Source organism: Pituophis catenifer, unplaced genomic scaffold (genome assembly GCF_029215685.1).
Source record: "Pituophis catenifer annectens isolate HBS135680 unplaced genomic scaffold, rPitCat1.0.hap2 SCAF_15, whole genome shotgun sequence".
NCBI lineage: Eukaryota > Metazoa > Chordata > Lepidosauria > Squamata > Colubridae > Pituophis > Pituophis catenifer.
In genome coordinates this window covers 6944151-6965526 of record NW_027256895.1, presented here as the reverse complement: position 1 = coordinate 6965526, position 21376 = coordinate 6944151, and the positions used below count along the sequence as shown (strand labels likewise).

Sequence of the window (21376 nt, the reverse complement as noted above, 5' to 3'; positions counted from 1 at the left end):
ACCTCCAGGTGACCTTAACGACTAGCTAAAAGAATGCAAATGACCACTTGTCTGCAAGGAGTATAAATCCTTCCATTCCCCACCATTCAATCAGAGCTGAAGAAGTTTCTTGGATGAGAAGTGAAACATCTTCAAAGAAAATCCAGAAAGTCCAGTTGCCTCTTGAAAAGGCACTTTTAGGACACTTATACCACTTCCCTGTGCTTTACAATAATAAATAAATAACTTTATTGCCATTGTACATGTATACACAGTATACCCATACAACGAAATTCACGTAACACCCAAAGACCATGTCCAACACACGTAACAATCTCCAAACACACTCCCACCCACCACAATTCCCAACCCCTAAACTACCCAAACATCCACACAACAGATGAAGTAATACTGTCCAACAGCTCACTGATGGTGGCCCTTTAGTTCATTGTTGAGTGCAATTATAGCTGTGGGATAAAAACTATTCAGAAAATGTGTGGTCCAAGTTTTAATTGTTCTGTATCTTCTGACAGAAGGCAACAGTCCCAAAAGATTGTAAGCAGGATGGGAAGAATCTCTGAGAATGTTTTGCAACTTTCTCCAACAGCGAGATTTGAAGATGTCATCCAGGGCTGGTAGCTGGAGTCCGATGATATTCTGGGCAGTTTTAATGATTCCCTGTAGAGCTTTTTTGTCTGCTACAGAGCTGCTCCCATACCATGCAAGAATGCCATATGTCAGGATACTCTCATGGTGCTGTGATAGTAGGACAGAAGTAGATGCTGAGATAGATTTCTCTTCCTGAGCATTCTCAGGAAGTACAGCCTCTTCTGTGCCTTCTTCACAACCCTCTCTAAGCAATTTACATAGTCAACATATTGCTGACTCCTCATTTTACCAACTTCAGAAGGATGGAGGGTTGAATCAAACTTGAGCCCGTGGGAATCAAACTGCTGAAATGCTAGCAACCAGGAGTCAGCACAATTAGCTGCAGTACTGCTTTCTAACCACTGTGCCACCATGGCTCTGGTGAGAATTATTATTCACAATCTAATAAGAAAAATGATACGTCTACATGACATGAAAATATTCACGGGGGCGGGGTGGCACAAAAAGAAGAAAGACTGCCTTCAGACAATGCAATTGAATTCTTCTTGGAATCAGATTAGATATATTCACAAGACTGGCCAATTCTATGTGAAGGTGAAAAGTTATTTATACAATGAAAATTGATGCATACAGTAAATCCCATTAACTATACTGAAATTATTAAGGACACAGTTTATGTTCATCCTCTTATTTTATAAAACGAATAGCTTTGTTTCCTCAGTTTCTCTATTGAGTTGTAGCCATAGCCATAGACCATGGTAATGAGCTATATTAGATTGTGGATGATTGTCGATAATCATTGCAATACATGATAGGTGTGGAAAGATTACCTGCCAAGGCAGCAGATTTGGAAATTCAACCCTTTGAATCTCTCTTGGTTGGGATTTTGATCTCACTGCCTTATGCAAAGAATGTGCCACTGCATAAACAGCATTGTAGATACTGTAGGTTTGGCCAGTCATCTGAAATTCAAACAGAGCACCAGGTAGATTCTCCAAATTCTCTTCTCCACTACAAGTTTCATTCATCATTGAAGATAATTCTGTATTTGAAAATGAACAATTGAACAATTGCTCCCAAACCTCTTGAAGAAATGCATCTTTGTGGGTTGAAGGTTTGATGACTTGAAGAAATTCTTTGAAGCCTTGAATGTCTCTTGTATGCACAGTAAAGGAAAGAGCCCCATGGAACATCTGGAGAGCCCAACTCCTTTGAGTTCCCAGCAGAATGAAATCAATTGGATTCATCAGGATCCAAACCTTCTTACATAATGCACACTCTTTATTTTCAGGATCACGTAGAAACATGACACTTCTGAGCCACACTATTGTCAATGTTTCTCCATAGACCAGAAAAGCATTTGCTTTTGGATCTATCAATTTATTAGAAATAATTGAGATTGAATCTAACAATTGGGACAAATCTTCCAAGTGGATATGTTGTGGAATTTTTTGTGTGAAAGCTAAACAGACTGCGTTCTGAGAAAGCAATGGCTTCAGTTTCTGCAAAAAACATTCTTCTTTATTTTCGGAAGCAAAGAGTCCAATCCACGTCCATCCAAAATGGAGAAGAAGGTGAATAAGTCCAGTGTACTGATGCTCCTCTTTTGGGACCATGCAATAAAGTGGAAATAACTCAGTAATTTGAAAGTCTTCTTGGGCAAAGGAACCATAAGTCAACTAAAGATACAAAAAAGAGAAATTCGTTCTTCATGAAAATCATGGGACAAATGTGAAGACTGCTTGTTAGAAATTTAATGAAGGTCTCCCTATATTGAACATTTGTCCAATTCAGTGTAGATTATGACAATTCTGATGAAAAAGAGAAGAAACTAAAACCCCAAGATGAAATATTTTCTCATCTGAAATATAACTAGATTACAACCACACAAAGTTCCAGTATGTTCATCCTTTTAGAACATCTGGAAACTTGCTAAATATCTGAGCTTGTGAACTTTTCTCAGCCTAAGGAAAAGATTTTTAAGAGCTAGACTTATTGGACTACCTTCTTCCCTTTTTTGTAGCAGATAAAGTAAAATACTTGTACATGAAAGACTATGCCCATGGGATTCTGGAGGAATAGAAAGGATTAATCATGTCTTCCTTTACTACAATTATTATAGAGATATCCAAAAGAGTTCAGTTACAGGAATTGGGTATTTCTAGTGTGATAAAAAGAAGGACTAGGGGAAGCATGACAGCAATAGTGCAACATTTGAGGGGCTTTTACAAAGAAGAGCTGGATTTACTAGATTACCTTCTTCCATTATTTGTAGCAGATAAAATAAAGTACTTATAGATGAAAGACTATGCCCATGAGATTCTGGGTTAATCATGTCTTCATTTACTGAAATTATTATAGAGATCTCCAAAAGTACCACGTAGGCCCAATCCTTCAACAATTTCAAGGAAAATTGAATATAAATATAAATTTAATAAATAAATAAATAAAATCAGATGAGTTTTAAATTCAGTTATTACTATCAGACCCAACCAAGACATACCAAAGAGAGTTGTGATCTATTATCAGGTGGCTTGGTGGAATCTGGAGCTGAATTGAGGACAGCAGTGAAAATGCTGCCTAGCTTTGAGTTGGGAATGGGCAGGAAGTGGCTGAAAGGCGATCTTCCCTAAAACCATGAGATATGATAGCAGTGTTCCCATATTTGAGGGGCTCCTACAAAGACAAGGTGGTCAAACTATTGTGCAAAGCACCAGAAGACAAGACAAGAAACAATGGATGGAAACTAATCAAGGAGAGAAGCAGCCTAGAACTAAGGAGAAATTTCCTAACTGTGAAAACAATTAACCAATGGAGCAACTTGCCTTCAGACATTGTGGGTGCTCCACCACTGGAGGCTTTCAAAAAGAGACTGGACAGTGATTTATATGAAATGGTATAGGATCTCCTGCTCGAAGAGGGGGTTGGAATAGAATACCCCCAAGAAACTTTCCCACTCTATTGTTCTATGTTCTATGTTCTGTCTTCTACGTGCTAGCCGGCCTTTTCTATCCTCCTCTTGATACAGCTCCAGATTCCACCACAGATAGTGGTCAAATCATAGGTGACCCTCTCAAATAAAATAAATTTTGGAGTGTAATCTATGATTGAAATTTAAATTTTCTAATCTATGATTGTAATAAAAGATTTAGATTTTCTTGACTGATTATTTTGAGCCAACATTTTGAGTTGTATGAACAATTGCAGAAGGGAGAGCAAAGAGAGCAAAATTGAAGTCCTGCAGAAAAGCATGGCAAAATACTAACTAACCCTACAGCACCAATCTGTCAACAATTGCTAAGAAAAACAGTTTAGTTTTACACTAAACTATTTTTATCATACACAAAGCAAAATTAAGTATGTAGAGTTACAGCCTATTGCTGGTTGGCTGTCAAAACACCTCTATGATTGTAATAAAAGATTTTGATTTCATTGGATTACCTTGAGCCAGTCTATTGAGTTGTGGGAAAAACAGATGAGGGGTGATAATAGTGTATTTAATTGAATTCCTGGAGAAAGACTTTACAAAAGACTTTTCTCTCTCACTCCACCCCAAACTACCTGTGGAATATTGTAGACATTTATACTCTCTGCCATAAAGGATGATGTATCCGGACTTAGTCCCCCCAATGATGGCCATGAGATTCTTCTGGCTATCACATTTGTAGTTTGGGACAAATTCCCGGGATTTGAAAAGCAGGTCGAGTGTTCAGTTTCCTAATACAGAGTTCCAGTATGTTCATCCTTTTAACAGTGTTCCAATACTTGAGGGGCTCCTACAAAGACAAGGTGGTCAAACTATTTTGCAAAGCACCAGAAGACAAGACAATGGATGGAAACTAATCAAGGAGAGAAGCAGCCTAGAACTAAGGAGAAATTTCCTAACTGTGAAAACAATTAACCAATGGAGCAACTTGCCTTCAGACATTGTGGGTGCTCCATCACTGGAGGCTATCAAAAAGAGACTGGGCAGTGATTTATATGAAATGGTATAGGATCCCCTGCTCGAAGAGGGGGTTGGATTAGAATACCCCCAAGAAACTTTCCCACTCTATTATTCTATGTTCTATGTTCTGTGTTCTACATGCTAGCCAGCCTTTTCTTTTTCTTTTTCTTTTTTTAAAATTTATCAACTTTATTAAAACAGATATAAAACACATATAACACATATAACAAAAACATCAAACTACATTATACAATAAACAATTATAAATAATCAATCATTTAAAGCGTTTGTTTCGTAATGGTCTTTCAAGTAATACAGTTATACTTATTTCCCTAAATCTTAATTTAATAATTTATTTTTGCCTTTTCTCCCTCTCCTCTCTTCTCCTCTCTAAGACTTCTACTTTAATAATCTGTGTATTATATATTTGGATTATACCTTTGCTTTCTGGGTTTCTCTCTGTGGTTTTATTTGCCCATAAGAAAATATTTGTATACACTCTTGTGTTTCTATTGTATCTGACTTCTAGTTATATTTCTTCCATAATAGCCGTATGCCATTGATACCATTTATTCCAAACTTTATAAAATTCTGTGTCTTCTTTTTCCTTTAGCTCTGTTGTCAGCCTATCCATTTTATCACATTGTGTAATTTTATCCATTATTTCATTTTCCAATGGGTTTTTTTCCAGTTTCCAATTTTTGGCATATGTTATCCTCGCTGCCGTTAAGATATGTATTAACAAGTAATTTATTTCTTTGGGGTAAGTTTTTGTGAAAATTCCTAACAAAAAAGTTTCGGCTCTCTTATCTATTTGTAATTTGGTGATTTGTTAAGTAATTAAGTAAGAAGAGTTGTAACCTATTGCTACATGGAAGTCAAAACACCTCTATGATTGTCATAAAAGGTTTTGATTTCATTGGATTACCTTGAGCCAGTCTATTGAGTTGTGGGGAAAAGAGATGAGGGGTGATAATACTGTATTTAATTGAATTTCTGGAGAAAGGTATGGCAAACAACTAGTATCTACTATTAATTACAAAAGGCTTTCTCTCTCACTCTACCCCAAACTACCTGTGGAATTTTGTAGACATGTACACTTTCTGCCACAGAGGATGATGTATCAGGACTTAGTCCCCCAATGATGGCCATGAGATTCTTCTGGCTATCACATTTGTAGTTTGGGACAAATTCCTGGGATTTGAAAAGCAGGTCCAGAGTGGTGCGATAGGTCATCCTTGGGTTGTTGTAACTATCATAAAGGTGAAACCCGAGAGTGACGTTAGGTAAGATCTGGGAGTCCTCATTGATTTCCTTCACAGCAAAAGCCAAGGTAAGGGCATGCTGGTAGAATTTGGTTATTACACTGCAAATAATTTAAACAAAATATGTTGACAATTCTTTTATGGTGAAACCATTAATATATGAGTAATAACCACTTCTGTCTCTTTTGTAAGTGAGAAGATGACAGTCTTTGTAGAAACACTCAATAATTTGTATAGTTTTCAACTATGTAGAGTGTTTCCATGATTTGCCACAAATAAGTAGAGAACAATGTTGTGATTTTTTTTTCAAGCTCTCACATTTATTTCTATCAGTTTGGCACAAAATCGCATACAACCAGCAAGTATCACTCTTTTAATACATGTAAGTTATGCAAGGAGTGACTGCACAGACTAGATACTTTTAATGATTTTACACTCCTTAAATGTTCTCCAAAAGACTTCTTGTTAGACTTAATACAGTGAAAAGAAAATGATTATTAATATATGTAAGTTATGAAAGGAGTGAATGCATAGACTAAATAATTATACTCCCTAAATATTGTTCAAAAGAATTCCTGCAGAATAGTTTCAGACATTTTATGAGTAAGATTTTAACACAATGAAAATGATTTGTTTTCCCACAATCTGATAACTTTGAAGCAAGAATAAATTGATATAAAAAACCATGCATTTATTCTCAAAGAGCTATTAGCATATAAATAAAATCAGAAAATGAATGGAAAGACAAAAAATCCTTACAGTGGTAACTCATAAGGTATTAGAGAAGGATGTTCTTTAAATTCAATTTCAAAAAAGGTATGAATTATCTGAGACACCATCCCACCCACGATGAAGTCACCAGGCTGGTACCACTCATGGGGAATCAGGAAAGCATCACTGGCAGGGCAGCTCAGAGTAACTGCTTTCTGCACCGAGAGCATCAGAAGGAACAACATCTTCAGGCGTTTGTCATAGTGAAAATATTTGTGTCTCCTGTCCATACGGAAGTTTGTATTTCAGTGGTTCATTCAATGATTGAGCCAAGGTTGATATCTGACAATGCACCTAATCAGAAATCCCATCATTTTCTATTTGTGTGCAAATTTCTATACTGACTATCACTAGGATTGAACAGATGTTCTGGAAAAGAAGAAAGGAGGGAGGAAACTTGTAGCAATGAATCTGATGGAGCCAGAATTATCCCTTTGTGCCAAACTCCCTGGGGTTCAAGAGTTACTTTATAACCAGATTGATACCATAATTATTGCTGAATTTAAATACCTCGATGCACAGTCCTTGATGTTTTGGCCTAGCTAAAAAAATAATAATAAAAAAATATGGCGATTCCTGTAGGAGACAATTATTTTGTTTTTGTGAGAGAATAAGGAGTTCAACTGATGGTTCAACTGTGTTTAAATGAACAAATGCTAATAAAATTAATCGAAGAGACATTGGCAATTGAAAATAGCCTTAAGTGTTGAAGGTCATGTTCATTCCTTACCACTGTAGAGCAGAGTTCCCATTTTCCATATAAAACGAATAGAATTGTTCAGTAGAGAAGAGAAAACGTTTTTTACATGTTAAGGTCTGACGGAAAAGCCAAACATTTCTTTGGAGGTTTAATCCACATTTTCATTCGAAGACTGTTGAGGAATGAAAATCTTTAGTTATTTATTTACTTATTTGTGTCCTGAGTTGTATTATTTTTAGAAATAACTCAAGGCAGAGAAGGTAGCTCACATACCTTCCTCCTCCAATTTAGTGTATGGTAGATATGATATGGGATATGATATGATATGATATGATATGATATGATATGATATGATATGATATGATATGATATTGTATGATATGATATGATATCTTTATCTTTCTTTATCTTTATTTGATTTGTATACCGACCTACTCCCGATGGACTCAGGGCGGTGGACAGCCAAACAGTAAAATACATAAATACAAAATTTAAAAACAGGATAAAATCGAATTATACAAATTTGGCCCAGACAAATTAAAACACCCCAATCATTTAAAAAACAGATTAAAATTTGCATGTTTAAAAAGAAAAGAGGGAAAAAAGATTAGGCCAGGCCCGCCTGGTGGAATAAAAAGGTCTTCAAAGCGCGATGGAAGGTGCTCAGATCCGGGATCCTCCGTATCTCCGGGGGGAGCTCATTCCAGATAGTAAGCGCCCACAGAGAAGGGTCTCCCCCTAGGGGCCACCAGTCGACATTGTTTGACTGACGGCACCCGGAGGAGCCCCTCTCTATGAGATCGTACTGGCCGGTGGGAGGCTAATGGTGGTAGTAGGCGATCCCATAGGTAACCAGGTCCTAAGCCATGGAGTGCTCTAAAGGTGGTAACCAAAACCTTGAAGCGAACCCAGAAGACCACTGGGAGCCAGTGCAGCTCGCGCAGGAGAGGCGTTACATGGGAGCGCCACGTCGCTCCCATCACCGCCCGCGCAGCCGCACTCTGCGCCAGTTGGAGCCTCCGAGTGCTCCTCAAGGGGAGCCCCATGTAGAGACCGTTACAATAGTCCAAACGGGAGGTGACGAGGGCATGAGTGACCATGCGTAATGAGTTCCGATCCAGAAAGGGACGCAACTGGCGGATCAGGCGGACCTGATGAAAAATCTTCCAGGTCACGGCCGTCAAGTGCTCTTCTAAAGACAGCCGTGAATCCAGGAGGACACCCAAGTTGCAAGCCCCTTCCGTTGGGGGCCAGTGCTTCGCCCCCAATAGTCAGCGATGGCACCAGCTGACTATATCGGGACGTCGGAAACCACAGCCACTCGGTCTTGGATGGGTTGAGCCTGAGTCTGTTTCTCCCCATCCAGATCCGTACGGCCTCCAGGCACCGGGTCATCACTTCAAGGGCATTGTTGGGGTGGTCTGGGGTGGAGATGTACAGCTGGGTGTCATCAGCGTACTGATGGTACTCCACCCCGAAACCACGGATGATCTCGCCCAGCGGCTTCACATAAATGTTGAACAAAAGGGGCGAGAGGACCGATCCTTTTGGCACCCCACATATAAGGGGCCTCGGGTTTGACCTCTGCCCCCCTGTCAACACAGACTGTGACCAGTCGGAGAGAAAGGAGGAGAACCACCATAATACGGTGCCTCCCACCCCCAACTCTTCCAACCGGTGCAGCATGATACCATAGTCGATGGTATCAAAAGCCGCTGAGAGATCTAATAGGACCAGGATAGAGGAACAGCCTCTGTCCCGAGCCCTCCAGAGATCATCCACCAATGTGACCAAACCACACTCTCAACAACCTTCACCACAAAGCGAAGGTTGGAGACTGGACGATCGTTAGCCAATATTGCCGGGTCCAGGGAAGGCTTCTTGAGGAGAGGTCTCACCACCACCTCTTTCAAGGCGGCGGGAAAGACACCCTCACCCAATGAAGCATTTATAATCCCCTGGAGCCAGCCTCACGTCACTTCCCGGGAAGCCAGCACTAACCAGGAGGGGCACGGGTCCAACAAACATGTGGTCGCATTCAGTCTACCCAGAATCCTGTCCACGTCCTCAGGGGTCACAGAATCAAACCCATCCCAGATAACATTCTCAGGACCTGCCTCCATCATCCCCACTGGATCTACCCAGTCGGAGTCCAGATCTTCCCGAATCTGAGTGATTTTGTCATACAGATACTGAACAAAATCCTCTGCTCTTCCCTCCAAGGGGTCCTCCCTCGCTTCCTGGTGGAGCAGGGAGCGGGTCACCCTGAACAGGGCGGCCGGGCAGTTATCTGATGATGCAATAAGAGCAGCAAGATAAGTGCATTTTGCTGCTTTTATTGCCACTAGGTAATTCTTAATATGAGATCTTACCAGTGTCCGGTCAGATTCAGTACGACTGGCCCTCCAACTACTCTCTAGGCATCTTTTCTGGCGCTTCATCTCCCTCAGCTCCTCAGTAAACCAAGGAGCCAGGTGAGATCGGCACCGGGTCAGAGGCCGCAAAGGCACGACTCGGTCCAGAGCTCCAGCGGCCGCCCTATCCCAGGCGGCCACTAGGTCTCCAGTCGAGGCGTGAGACAGAACCTCAGGAATTGGCCCAAGCTCCATCTGGAACCTATCAGGTTCCATCAGGCGCCTGGGGCGGTACCATCTCATCGGTTCCGCCTCCCTGTGGCGGGGTGCAGCGGTTCGAAGGTCAAGGCGAAGGAGAGAGTGATCCGACCATGACAAGGGCTCGATGACTATGTCCCCTATCTCAAGATCACTCAGCCACTGTCCAGAGACAAAAATCAAGTCCAGTGTGTTTCCCCCCATGTGCGTAGGGCCATGAATTAGCTGGGTCAGATCCATAGCCGTCATGGAAGCCATGAACTCCCGAGCCACCTCAGACGTCTCACCCACGGACGGCAGGTTGAAATCCCCCATGACCATAAGTCTGGAGGTATCAACCGCCACCGCGGCAATAACGTTGAGTAGCTCGGGCAGGGCTACTGCCACGTGGCAGGGAGCCAGGTACGTGATCAGCAAACCCTCTGGACCCCATGACCCCACTTCACAAGGAGGGTCTCACAACCGGCCGTCTGAGGAACAGCGGCCTCCCTCGGCCTAAGGCCTTCTCTAATAATAACCGCTACTCCCCCGCCCCTCCCCTGTGACCTCGGCTGATGGAATGCCAGGAAGCCTGGTGGGCACATTTCTACCAGAGGGACCCCTCCCTCCGGGCCCAACCAGGTCTCCGTAATACCCGCCAGGTCTGCTCCCCCCTCCTGAACCAGATCACAAATGAGGGGGGCTTTATTTATTACGGACCTGGCATTGCACAACATCAGTCGAAGGCCCGGGCCCTGAGGGTCTGTACAACCTGGAGAACAAGTGGAGCCTTGGGGGCCGGAGCATGCTACCGCTCGAAGACAGCGGGTGCGCGCTCCCTTAACATGATATGGCCCCCTGCTCCCGCCATATCTACCCCTCCCACTCACAGTACCGATGATAGAAACACAATCTGGACAAGCTCGACCCCCCCCATTACCTCCGGATCCCCCATCCCCTCCGTCGCGCATAGTGGCCAGGCCTGACCCTCCCCTTGGTGGGTCTTCCCCCAAACACACAACCCTAGTTCCAATTTTTCCCTCCCCCCCGGGACCCCTTAAAAATTTACCCAATTTACTTAAAAAAACCCTCAACCCCCTCTTCGCGGCATGCCACCTCTCTGGGTTCCAAAGCCCGTCATCGAGGTAGGCCCTCGATAATGTGGAGGGCCAGACCTGCAAGAGGGGGGAGTCTCGCAGCACAAGAAGCTCAATGGTTGAATACATCCACAAAATGGGAAAGGGTGAAGATGGCGTCTGGCCAGGGTTCCATAAAGTCTAAAGGTCCTGAGGACAAAAGGCAGCAACAAAAGCGTGGGTAATTGGACTCCACTGTCCTCTCACGACAGTGGGAGGAGTCCCATGCCAATTCCGATAAACCTTGTCATTTGGTGGGACAGAGAAGAAGGGCCTTCTACGTGATGGCTCCATGCCTATGGAATACCATTCCTTCAAAAATGAGACTGGCCCCCACTTTGACACTCTTACGTAAGGCCCTGGTTATGCCATTAGGCCGAGGGAACCTCGAGTGAGCTGGAGCCCATTAAATGGCTTATTTGACTGTGTGTTGTTTCCAGAGGGGAATATCAGTTTTTTATTATTTTCTTTATTGTTTTTTATTGCTTGTAAGATGACTAGAGTCACTGTGAGAAAGTAGGCGGCTATATAAATTTTCTACGTAAATAAATAAGGAAACTGCAAACATTGGACATGATTTTATTCAATATCTCTAATCTTCTAACACGAGAACAGTGATTCTCAGTGTCTTGCTATCTTGGGGTGTTGAAAGACAGAAAATGTTTAATTAAAGAATCTTGGAGAATGATTGCAAATGCAGCAGCATGAGCATTTCGTTTGCAATTGGCAACTATAATAAATCTTAGTTGTCAGGATAATCCTCCATCAATGCTCTGTTGCAGTGGTGAAATCCAATTTTTTTTACTACCGGTTCTCTGGGTGTGGCTTTCTGGGTGTGGATTGGTGGGCATGGTAGGGGAAGGATATTGCAAAATCTCCATTCCCATCCCACTCTGGGGCTAGCCAGAGGTGGTATTTGCCGGTTCTCTGAACTACTCAAAATTTCCGCTATCGGTTCTCCAGAACCTGTCAGAATCTGCTGGATTTCACCCCTACTCTGTTGTCAGAATGAATGACTTTTATATGTTACATGATGCTCTAATTCCTTTTTATCAGTTGCTTCCTGTGGTTGAGGTCAGGCCGCAAAACAATGATGTAACACTTTGGCAAGAATATGCATCCCAGTAATGCAGCACTGGAGGAGAAGATGGAGAAAACCTCCACAGCTACCATGGCTTTTCCTTTTGTGCTCAGATAGGCTGGAAAGAAGGAGATCCACACACTACAAAAGGCCAACATGCTGAAGGTGATGAACTTGGCTTCATTAAAGCTGTCAGGCAATTTACGGGCAAGGAAAGCCACAATAAAGCTGGCGATGGCCAATATACCCATGTAGCCCAAGACACAATAGAAGAAGAAAGGTGACCCCTCATTGCACTGTAGAATTATTTCTTGGACCTCTGAGTGCTTGTCCAACTCAGGGAATGGGGGAAATATTGACAACCAAATTATACAAATACATACTTGTAAGAGGGAGCATGAAAGGACAATAGCAAAGGCCAATCTTTTCCCCACCCACTTCCTCATCTGAGATCCTGGTTTAGTAGCCATGAAAGCCACAACCACAGTGATGGTTTTGGCCAGGACACTAGAAATAGCCACTGAGAAGGTGATGCCAAAAGTTGGTTGTCGGATAAGGCAGGTCACTTTGCCAGGTTGACTGAGGAAGAGCAAAGAGGAGAGAAAACAGAGCAGAAGAGAGACAAGGAGGTTGTAGGTGAGGGACCGATTGTTGGCTTTGACAATGGGAGTATCCCTGTGCTTAATAAAAGTTCCAAGTACCCAAGAAGTCAAGAAGAAGAAACAAAGAACTGCTGAGGATAAACCAATTCCTAAGGTTTCTTCAACAGTTAGAAAGACCAGCAATTTCAAGATACAGCCGCTCTTTTCTTTATTTGGATAATGATCTTCTGAACATTCAAAACAGTCATCCATATCTGAAAGCAAAGTCAAGGCAAGTTTTTATACATTCCATATTTTTGAAAAAAATTCAAATTTATTAAAATTTAGAGCATGTTGTCTTTTCCTATTTTTCCAAAACACAAAGAAGAAATCTGAGGGGGTGGGGGTTATAAGAGTTTAGCTCTTATGGAAAAACTTTACATTCAGAAGAACAGAATGTGATTCACAAGTATAGAAATGAATATTCACCTTGAAGAACTCACAAAACTATTTGCTACACGAAAACAGGGTATTATAGTTTGCTTAAGTCTATCCAATGAGAACTTGCTGGAATGTCTAACTTACCCTTTTCATTTGAAATCTTCCTTTCTGGGCAAGGAACACAGTTGTAGCAACAGAACTGCTCTCCTTCCAACCCTTTCTTCCAGTATCCAGGGGAGCAATGGTCATTACACTGAGAAAATGGAATAACCTGGTGATAAGCATAAAAGATTTTTGCAAAGGGAATTTTTAAAGCAGTTTATAATGTTCTCATTTATGATAGCGAGAAGAATATTTGATTTCCTTAAGGGTTTGTCCAGGTTTATTATAAGGGAAAAGTTTCCCTCTGCAGTCATGTCCAACTCTAGGGCACAGTGCTCATCTCCATTTCTTGGCCAAGGCATCCAGCATTCTCTGAAGATATTTTCCATGGTCATGTAGCCAGCATGGCAATATGCCAAAGACACAAGGAACATTGTTACCTTCCCACCAAAGTGGTACCTATGAATCTACTCTCATTAGCATCCTTTGGAATTCTTAGATGGGAAGGAGCTGAGGCAGGAATGGGAGCTCACCCTATTGCATGAAACACAGGTCTCAAATCTTTCATCTTTCCAGCTGACAAGCTCAGTGTCTTTAACCAGTGAGCCATCACATATTTATAGTATCCATTAAAATGTTGACATTATAAGGATGTGCAAAGGGCTTGTTTGGAGAATGGCAGAGTAAATAAAGAAATTCATGTGACTACAATATTATGGGAACACTATCTTATGATTTCAAATGGAAATGCAATCCAAATGTGAATACTTATCTTTTAAATTGCAATGTCATTTTGTCAATTTGATGAAAGCTTGATCATTGACAATATTTCTATGGATTATACCATTTCAAAAATCACAAATTAGATTCCTAAAGAGACTGTGTTCAATATTGGATCATAATGGATCAAGGAAGAGTTGATTAAATGAGTCCACACCTGGTTAAAAGCTGGGTGCCACACAATCAGCTCTTCATCAATGATTAATTCCTTCGCATTGGGAATATGAGGATCCATCTTTCCAACTCTAATTCTCTGAAAAGATCTGTTTGGAAAAGTGATCAAGTTGGTGATGTCAAGTCCACTTGTTGCTTCCCCTTTCTGGTTCAGGAACACTCTCTCTCCAGCTGAATTGTTAAAAGAAATGCCTTGAAGAAATGAATGGAGCTGCTTGAAAGAGGATGAAAGAGAGAGAGGGAGAGAGGGAGGGAGGGAGGGGGAGTAAGTTGGAAGGATAATAATGAAAAAGTGGCCAGTATATTTAACTTTCACTTCCCATTGCTCTCACAAATAACAAATAACAACCCTTAGAACAGCGGTTCTCAACCTGGGGGTCGCAACCCCTTTGGGGGTCGAACGGCCATTTCCCAGGGGTCGCCAAAGCCTTTTCTCGCCCCCCCCCACGCCTTCACTCACCCTCACTCTCTGCTCTGTTGGATCGCCCGGTCGCCGGTCGCTTACCCCGCCCACTCCCAATCTATTGCTGCCTCCGGAGTCCCAGCTGATGGCTAGAGGAAAAAAAAACTGTTTAAATTCTTGCCACGGGGCTTCAAAGAGCTAGCTGCAAAGAGGTAAATTCCTGGAGCAAATTTCCCCCCCCCAGCTCTGCTGAAAAGCGAAATTGAAAGTAAGCAGGGTCTTGGCTGCAACGTGACAAAATGAGGCAGAGAGATTTCTTTTTCTTTTTCCTCACCAAAAAAGGTAGGTGAAAACAATGGGAAAATTAGGGCAAGAGGAGGTTCAAGATTTTAAAACACAAAAGAAAAAAAGCTCTATTTAACTAGGGAATTGTAATAATTGAGATACTATTAATTGTATATTGTGTTGAAAGCAGAAATGGTTAAGTTGTGGTTTGGAGGAATATATGGGGGAAATTATTTGGTTTATTATTATTGGTAAATATAATTAATTGATTTGTAAGAAATTGGATTGCATGGAAATAATTGGAATATTCATGTTCATATTGATTAATATACAAAAAAGATAGTTATATAACTAATTGATTTATATTAAAATGTTGAATTTGTATTAAACAACTGTATTACATAATTAACCAATGTGAGGATGGATATAAAAATAGATGACAATGGGAAGGGGTATAATATAGAATAGAAGGGAAAAATTGAATTTGATTAAGATTAGAGATGAGGATGAAGGGTAATATTGGTTTTTTAAAAAATAGATGAGGAATAAATATGGTAAAAAGGAAATATAAAAATTGTAAATTTAATTGAAATGACTAAATACTGTGTTGGAAGAAATATCCTTCTGGGTTCTGCTCCAAGTGGGGAAAAAGACACTGGAAACATGGAGACTGTTTGGAAAGATGTTTTAATAGTGGACAGGATCACATGGCTTGATGGGGCCCATTGTGTTAGTTTCTGTTGCTATTGTGTTGCAAATGTCCTTTGACAAAGGATTGACTTTCTGCCTCTGGCCCATTAACAAAGGGTGGGGGGCAGGAAGGTGGGAGCTGCTTTGTCTATAAAATATGCTTCTCCATTTCTCATCCAGGTAGGGAAATATAATATTCTGCCTTTTTAATATTTCCCAAAATATTTCATTCTTCTAGGAAAGGGGTGGGTGCTAACCTCCTACAACTGTTTAAATTTGTGAACCGGCCAAATACTCTGTTCAAAGAAAATACGTTGTATGTTTGTATGTGTGTTTCTAATTATTACTATTTATTGCTATTTGTTCTCTTTTATTCTTTAAAGTTTAACAATTCATTCTTTATCTTAATATCTTTATATTTGTTTGGGGTTGGCTTTCTTCCCTTTCATCTTTTTTATTGTACAGCAATCTTTCTCCTCAAACCTACCACCTCTGTCTTTTCTTTCTTTCTTACTTACTTTCTCTTCCCCCCTCTTCTTCTTCTCCCTACTTCCTCTTTCTTTCTCCTTCTCCTCCTCTCTTCCTCCCTCTCTTACCCTCATTCCTACTCTAATTTCCCTTCCCTTCCTTCATCCCTCTCTATTGCTGTATCCTTTTATGCATATGGACTACTCAGAGGGCTGAAAAAGTTATTTTTGACTGGTCCTCGCACTTTTGACCAGTCCTCGAACTTACGACTGTCCTCACAATTTACGTTTTTGCCCTATCTTGTCACCATGGTGAAGAGAAGCAGTTGTGAAATGAGTGACACAGTTGTTAAGAATTGTACAATGGGCATAAATGATGACCAGTCATAACTGCGAAGACCGGTCAAAAGTGCGAGGACCTGTCAGAAATCACATTTTTCAGCCCTCTGGGTAGTCCTTTTGTGCACAGGGACTACTCAGAGGGCTGAAAAAGTTATTTTTGACTGGTCCTCGCACTTTTGACCAGTCCTCAAATTTACGACTGTCCTCACATTTTACATTTTTTTGCCCTATCTTATACCATGTTGAAGAGAAGCAGTTGTGAAATGAGTGACATGGTTGTTAAGAATGCTGCACAGGCATAAATGTGAGGATGGTCATAAGTGTGAGGACCTGTCAGAAATGACTTTTTTCAGCCCTCTGAGTAGTCCCTGTACACATAGCCATGGCCACCTGGTCACATAACCAGCTAGCCATGCCCACCCACTCACATGACCTCCAAGCCACGCCCAAAAAATAAGCCACGCCCATAGAACCGGTAGTAAAAAAATTTAGAACCCACCCCTGGTTGGGGGTCACCACAACATGAGGAACTGTATTAAAGGGTCGCGGCATTAGGAAGGTTGAGAACCACTGCCTTAGAATATAGATAATCTATATTTTAGAGAAAGACACTGTTCTAATATTAATTTAATATTACTTCCAGGGGAAAAATGAAAACAGCAGTTAATAAGCAGTTAATAAATCAAAATCAAAACGAGGTATTGACATTATACAACTTGATTCAGATATGATTTATATTCACTATTTAAAAAGCTAGACAATCAAATGTGGACCATATCTAAACGCATCCTATATTTTTTGTTCTCTGTTAGTAGAAACGTATTTAACATCATGAGTCCTAACAAATTTCCTTTAGCCAGATTTTATCATCTGAGATTCAATTCTTCAGAGAGAGAGAGAGAGAGAGGGAGAGAGGGAGGGAGGGAGGGAGGGGAAGAGAGAGGGAGAGAGAGGGAGAGAGAGGGAGAGAGAGGGAGAGAGAGGGAGGGAGGGAGGGAGGGAGGGAGGGATTTTTTCAAACATAGAGTTGTTTTAAAGGGTGGATGCCAGAGCTGAAAAAAAAGTGACATTTGGTCCATTCCTCTTGAACATTGATAGAGAGACAATGTTCTGCATCCCTACTTTGAAATGTTCATGAGCCAAGGAGAAGTAGATTAGAGAACTGGTTGAGGATAATTTTGGATAGCAATAGCACTTAGACTTATATACAGCTTCACAGTGCTTTACCATCCTCTCTAAGCAGTTTACAGAGTCAGCATACTGCCCATATCTGGCTCTTCATTTTACCAACCTCAGAAGGATGGAAGGCTGAGTCAACCTTGAGCCAGTGGGAATCGAACATATTAAATCATAGTAAATATTAATATGAAATCATATTAAAACATATTAGATCATATTAGATCATATCAAAAGCAACTGCATTCTCATCGCTGCTGATGTAAAACTATTCAACACCACCGACAATGCTGCTACCCTTCAAAAAGAACTTGACTATGTGTCAGAATGGTCAAATAAGTGGCAACTTCAAATCTCAACCAACAAATGCTCTCTCTTTTACATCGGCAAAAAAAAAAAAAAAATCAGAACATAAAATACAAGCTGGATGGACACGACCTTGTAGACGACCCTCATTTTGTTAAGGACCTTGGAGTACTCATCTCTAAAAATCTAAGTGCCAGAGTCCACTGTTACATTGTAACACTGTAACATTGCCAAAAAAGGCATTAAGAGTTGTTAACCTAATCTTGCGTAGCTTCTTCTTTGGTAATGTTGTACTACTAACTAGATCATACAAAACATTTGCTAGACCAATTCTCGAATACAGCTCATCTGTCTGGAACCTACACTGCATATTGGATATAAATACAATTGAAAGAGTCCAGAGATATTTTCCTCCATTCTTCTACTCGCAATAAAATACCTAATGCCACCAGTCTTCAAATTTTGGGCTTAGACAACTTTATATTTTAGGTTTATGTTCATTCTCTTACTTTATAAAACTAATAGCTTTGTTGCCTCAGTCTCTATTGAGTTGTGGCCATAGACTAGGGTAAATAAGCTATATTAGATTTTGGATGATTGTGGATAACCATTGAAATACAAGATAGGTGAGGCATGGAACAATTACCTGCCAAGCCAGCAGATTTGGAAATTCAACCCTTTGCATCTTTCTTGGTTGGGATTTTGATCTCACTGCCTCATGCAAAGAATGTGCCACTGCATAAACAGCATTGTAGATACTGTAGCTTTCACCAGTCATCTGAAATTCAAAGAGAGGTGCGGGCAGATTCTCCAAATTCTCTTCCCCACTACAGGTTTCATTGATCAATGAAGGTAAGTCTGTATTTGAAAACAGACAGTTAAACAATTGCTCCCAAACCTCTTGAAGAAATGCATTTTTGTGGGTTGAAGGTTTGATGACTTGAAGAAATTCTTTAAAGCCTTGAATGTCTCCTGAATGCACAGCAAAGGAAAGAGCCCCATGGAACATCTGGAGATCCCAACTCCTTTGAAATCCCATCAGGATGAAATCAATTGGATTCATCAGGATCCAAACCTTCCTAAATGATGCACTCTCTTTATTTTCAGGATCACTTAGAAACATGATAGTTCTGAGCCACACTATTGTGATGGATTCTCCGTGGACAAGAAAAACATTTACTTTTCGATCTATCAGTTTCTCAGAAATCATTGAGATTGAATTAGACAATTCAGGCATGTCTTCCAAGTCAAGATATTGTGGAATTTTTTGTGTGAAAGCTAAACAGACCCCCTTCTGTGAAAGCAATGGCTGCACTTTCTGAAAAAAACGTTCTTCCTTATTTTCAAAAGCAAAGACTCCAATCCATGTCCATCCAAAATGGAGAAGAAGTTGTATAAGTCCAGTGTACTGATGCTCCTCTTTTTGGACCATGTAATAAAGTGGAAATAACTCAGTAATTTGAAAGTCTTCTTGGGCAAAGGAACCATAAGTCAACTAAAGAAACGAAAAAGAGAAATATCGTTATTCATGAAAATCATGGGAAAAATATGAAGACTGCTTGTTAGAAACTTAATGATGAACATTTGTCCAATTCTATGTAGATTATCACAATTCTGATGAAAAAGAGAAGTAACTAAAATTCCTTGATGAAATATTTTCTCATCTGAAATTTAACTAGATTACAACCATACTGTTTCCTAATACAGAGTTCCAGTATGTTCATCCCCCTAGAACATCTGGAAACTTGCTAAATATCTGAGCTTGTGAACTCTTCTCAGCCTAAGGAAAGGATTCTTAAGAGCTAGATTTAATGGATTACCTTCTTCCCTTATTTGTAGCAGATAAAAAAAAATACTTACAGATGGAAGACTATGCCCATGAGATTCCAGAGGAATAGAAAGAGTTAATCATCTCTTTGTTTACTACAATTATTATGGAGATCTCCAAAAGTACCTCACAGGCTCAATCCTTGAGTGTTAAATTCAATTATTACTATCATACCGAACCAAAATATACCAAGGGGAGTTGTCACCTATTGTCGGGTAGCTTGATGGAATCTGGAGCTGAATTAAGGGCATCAGTGAAAATGCTGATAGCTTTGATTTCAGGAAGTGGTTGAAAGGAAATCCTTCCTAAAACATTAAGACATGATAGCAGTGTTCCAATATTTGAGGGGCTCCTACCAAGACGAGGGGGGTCAAACTATTTTCCAAAGCATTAGAAAGTAACATGAGAAACACTGGATGGAAACTAACCAAGGAAAGAAGCAACCTAGAACTAAGGAGAAATGTCCTAGCTGTAAAAACAATCAACCAATGGAAGAACTTAACTTCAGATGTTGTGGGTGCTTCATCATTGGAGGCTTTCAAAAATAGACTGGACATTTATCAGAAATGGTATAGGGTCTCCTGCTCGAAGAGGAGTTTGAACTAGAATACCCAAAAAAAACCTTCCCACTCTATTACCCTATGTTCTATGTCCTGTGTTCTATGTGTTAGTCGGCCTTTTCTACGCTCTTCTTGACACAGTTCCAGATTTCACCACAGATAGTGGTCAAATCATCAGGTTACCCTCTCAATTAAGATAGACTTGAATTTACGATTTAAATTTAAATTTCCTAATCTATCATTGTAATAAAAGATTTAGATTCTCTTGAGTGATTATTTTGAGCCAAAATTTTGAGTTGTGGGAACAATTGCAGAAGGGAGAGCAAAAATTGAAGTCCTGCAGAAAGACATGGCAAAATACTAACTTACCCTACAGCACCATCGGTCAACAACTGCTAAGAAAAACAGTTGAGTTTTACACTAAACTACTTTTATCCTACACCAAGCAAATTGTAGTAAGAAGAGTTGTAACCTATTGTTGCATGGAAGTCAAATCACATGCATGATTGTAATGAAAGATTTTGATTTCATTGGATTACCTTGAGCCAGTCTATTGAGTTGTGGGAAAAACAGATGAGGGGTGATAAAAAGTGTATTTAATTGAATTTCTGGAGAAACGTATGGCAAGCAACTAGCATCTACTATCAATTACAAAAGACTTTTCTCTCTTACTCCACCCCAAACTACCTGTGGAATTTTGTAGACATGTACACTTTCTGCCATAAAGGATGATGTATCAGGACTTAGTCCCCCAATGATGGCCATGAGATTCTTCTGGCTATCACATTTGTAGTTTGGGAGAAATTGCTTTGATTTGAAAAGCAGGTCCAGGGTAGTGCGATAGGTCATCCTTGGGTTGTAGTAACTGTCACAGATGTGGAACCCGAGAGTGATGTTAGGTAAGATCTGGGAATCCTCATTGATCTCCTTCACAGCAAAGGCCAAGGCAAGGGCATGCTGGTAGAATTTGGTTATTACACTGCAAATAGGTTAAACACCCCCATTGAACAAAATAAGTTGACAATTCTTTTATGGTGAAAGCATTGATATATCAGTAACAACCATTTCTGTCTCTTTTGTAAATGAGAAAATGAAAGTCTTTGTAAAACCCTCAATAATTTGTGTAGTTTTCAATCACATACAGCATTTCCATGATTTGCAAC

The 21376-nt window shown here is 40.5% G+C and overlaps 1 protein-coding gene across 1 annotated transcript in view; it reads right to left on the bottom strand.

Annotated features, from left to right (window-relative positions):
- LOC139324836 (vomeronasal type-2 receptor 26-like) overlaps positions 1 to 21376 on the bottom strand; it is a 38941-nt gene that overhangs the window by 3840 nt on the left and 13725 nt on the right. Inside the window, exons 2-6 of the mRNA XM_070954588.1 lie at positions 20901 to 21192; positions 19235 to 19320; positions 12517 to 12657; positions 6559 to 6792; positions 5609 to 5900 (exon numbers count right to left, since the gene is read on the bottom strand). Coding sequence (XP_070810689.1) covers positions 5609 to 5900; positions 6559 to 6792; positions 12517 to 12657; positions 19235 to 19320; positions 20901 to 21192 — 1045 coding nt within the window. The remainder of the gene's footprint in view (positions 1 to 5608; positions 5901 to 6558; positions 6793 to 12516; positions 12658 to 19234; positions 19321 to 20900; positions 21193 to 21376) is intronic.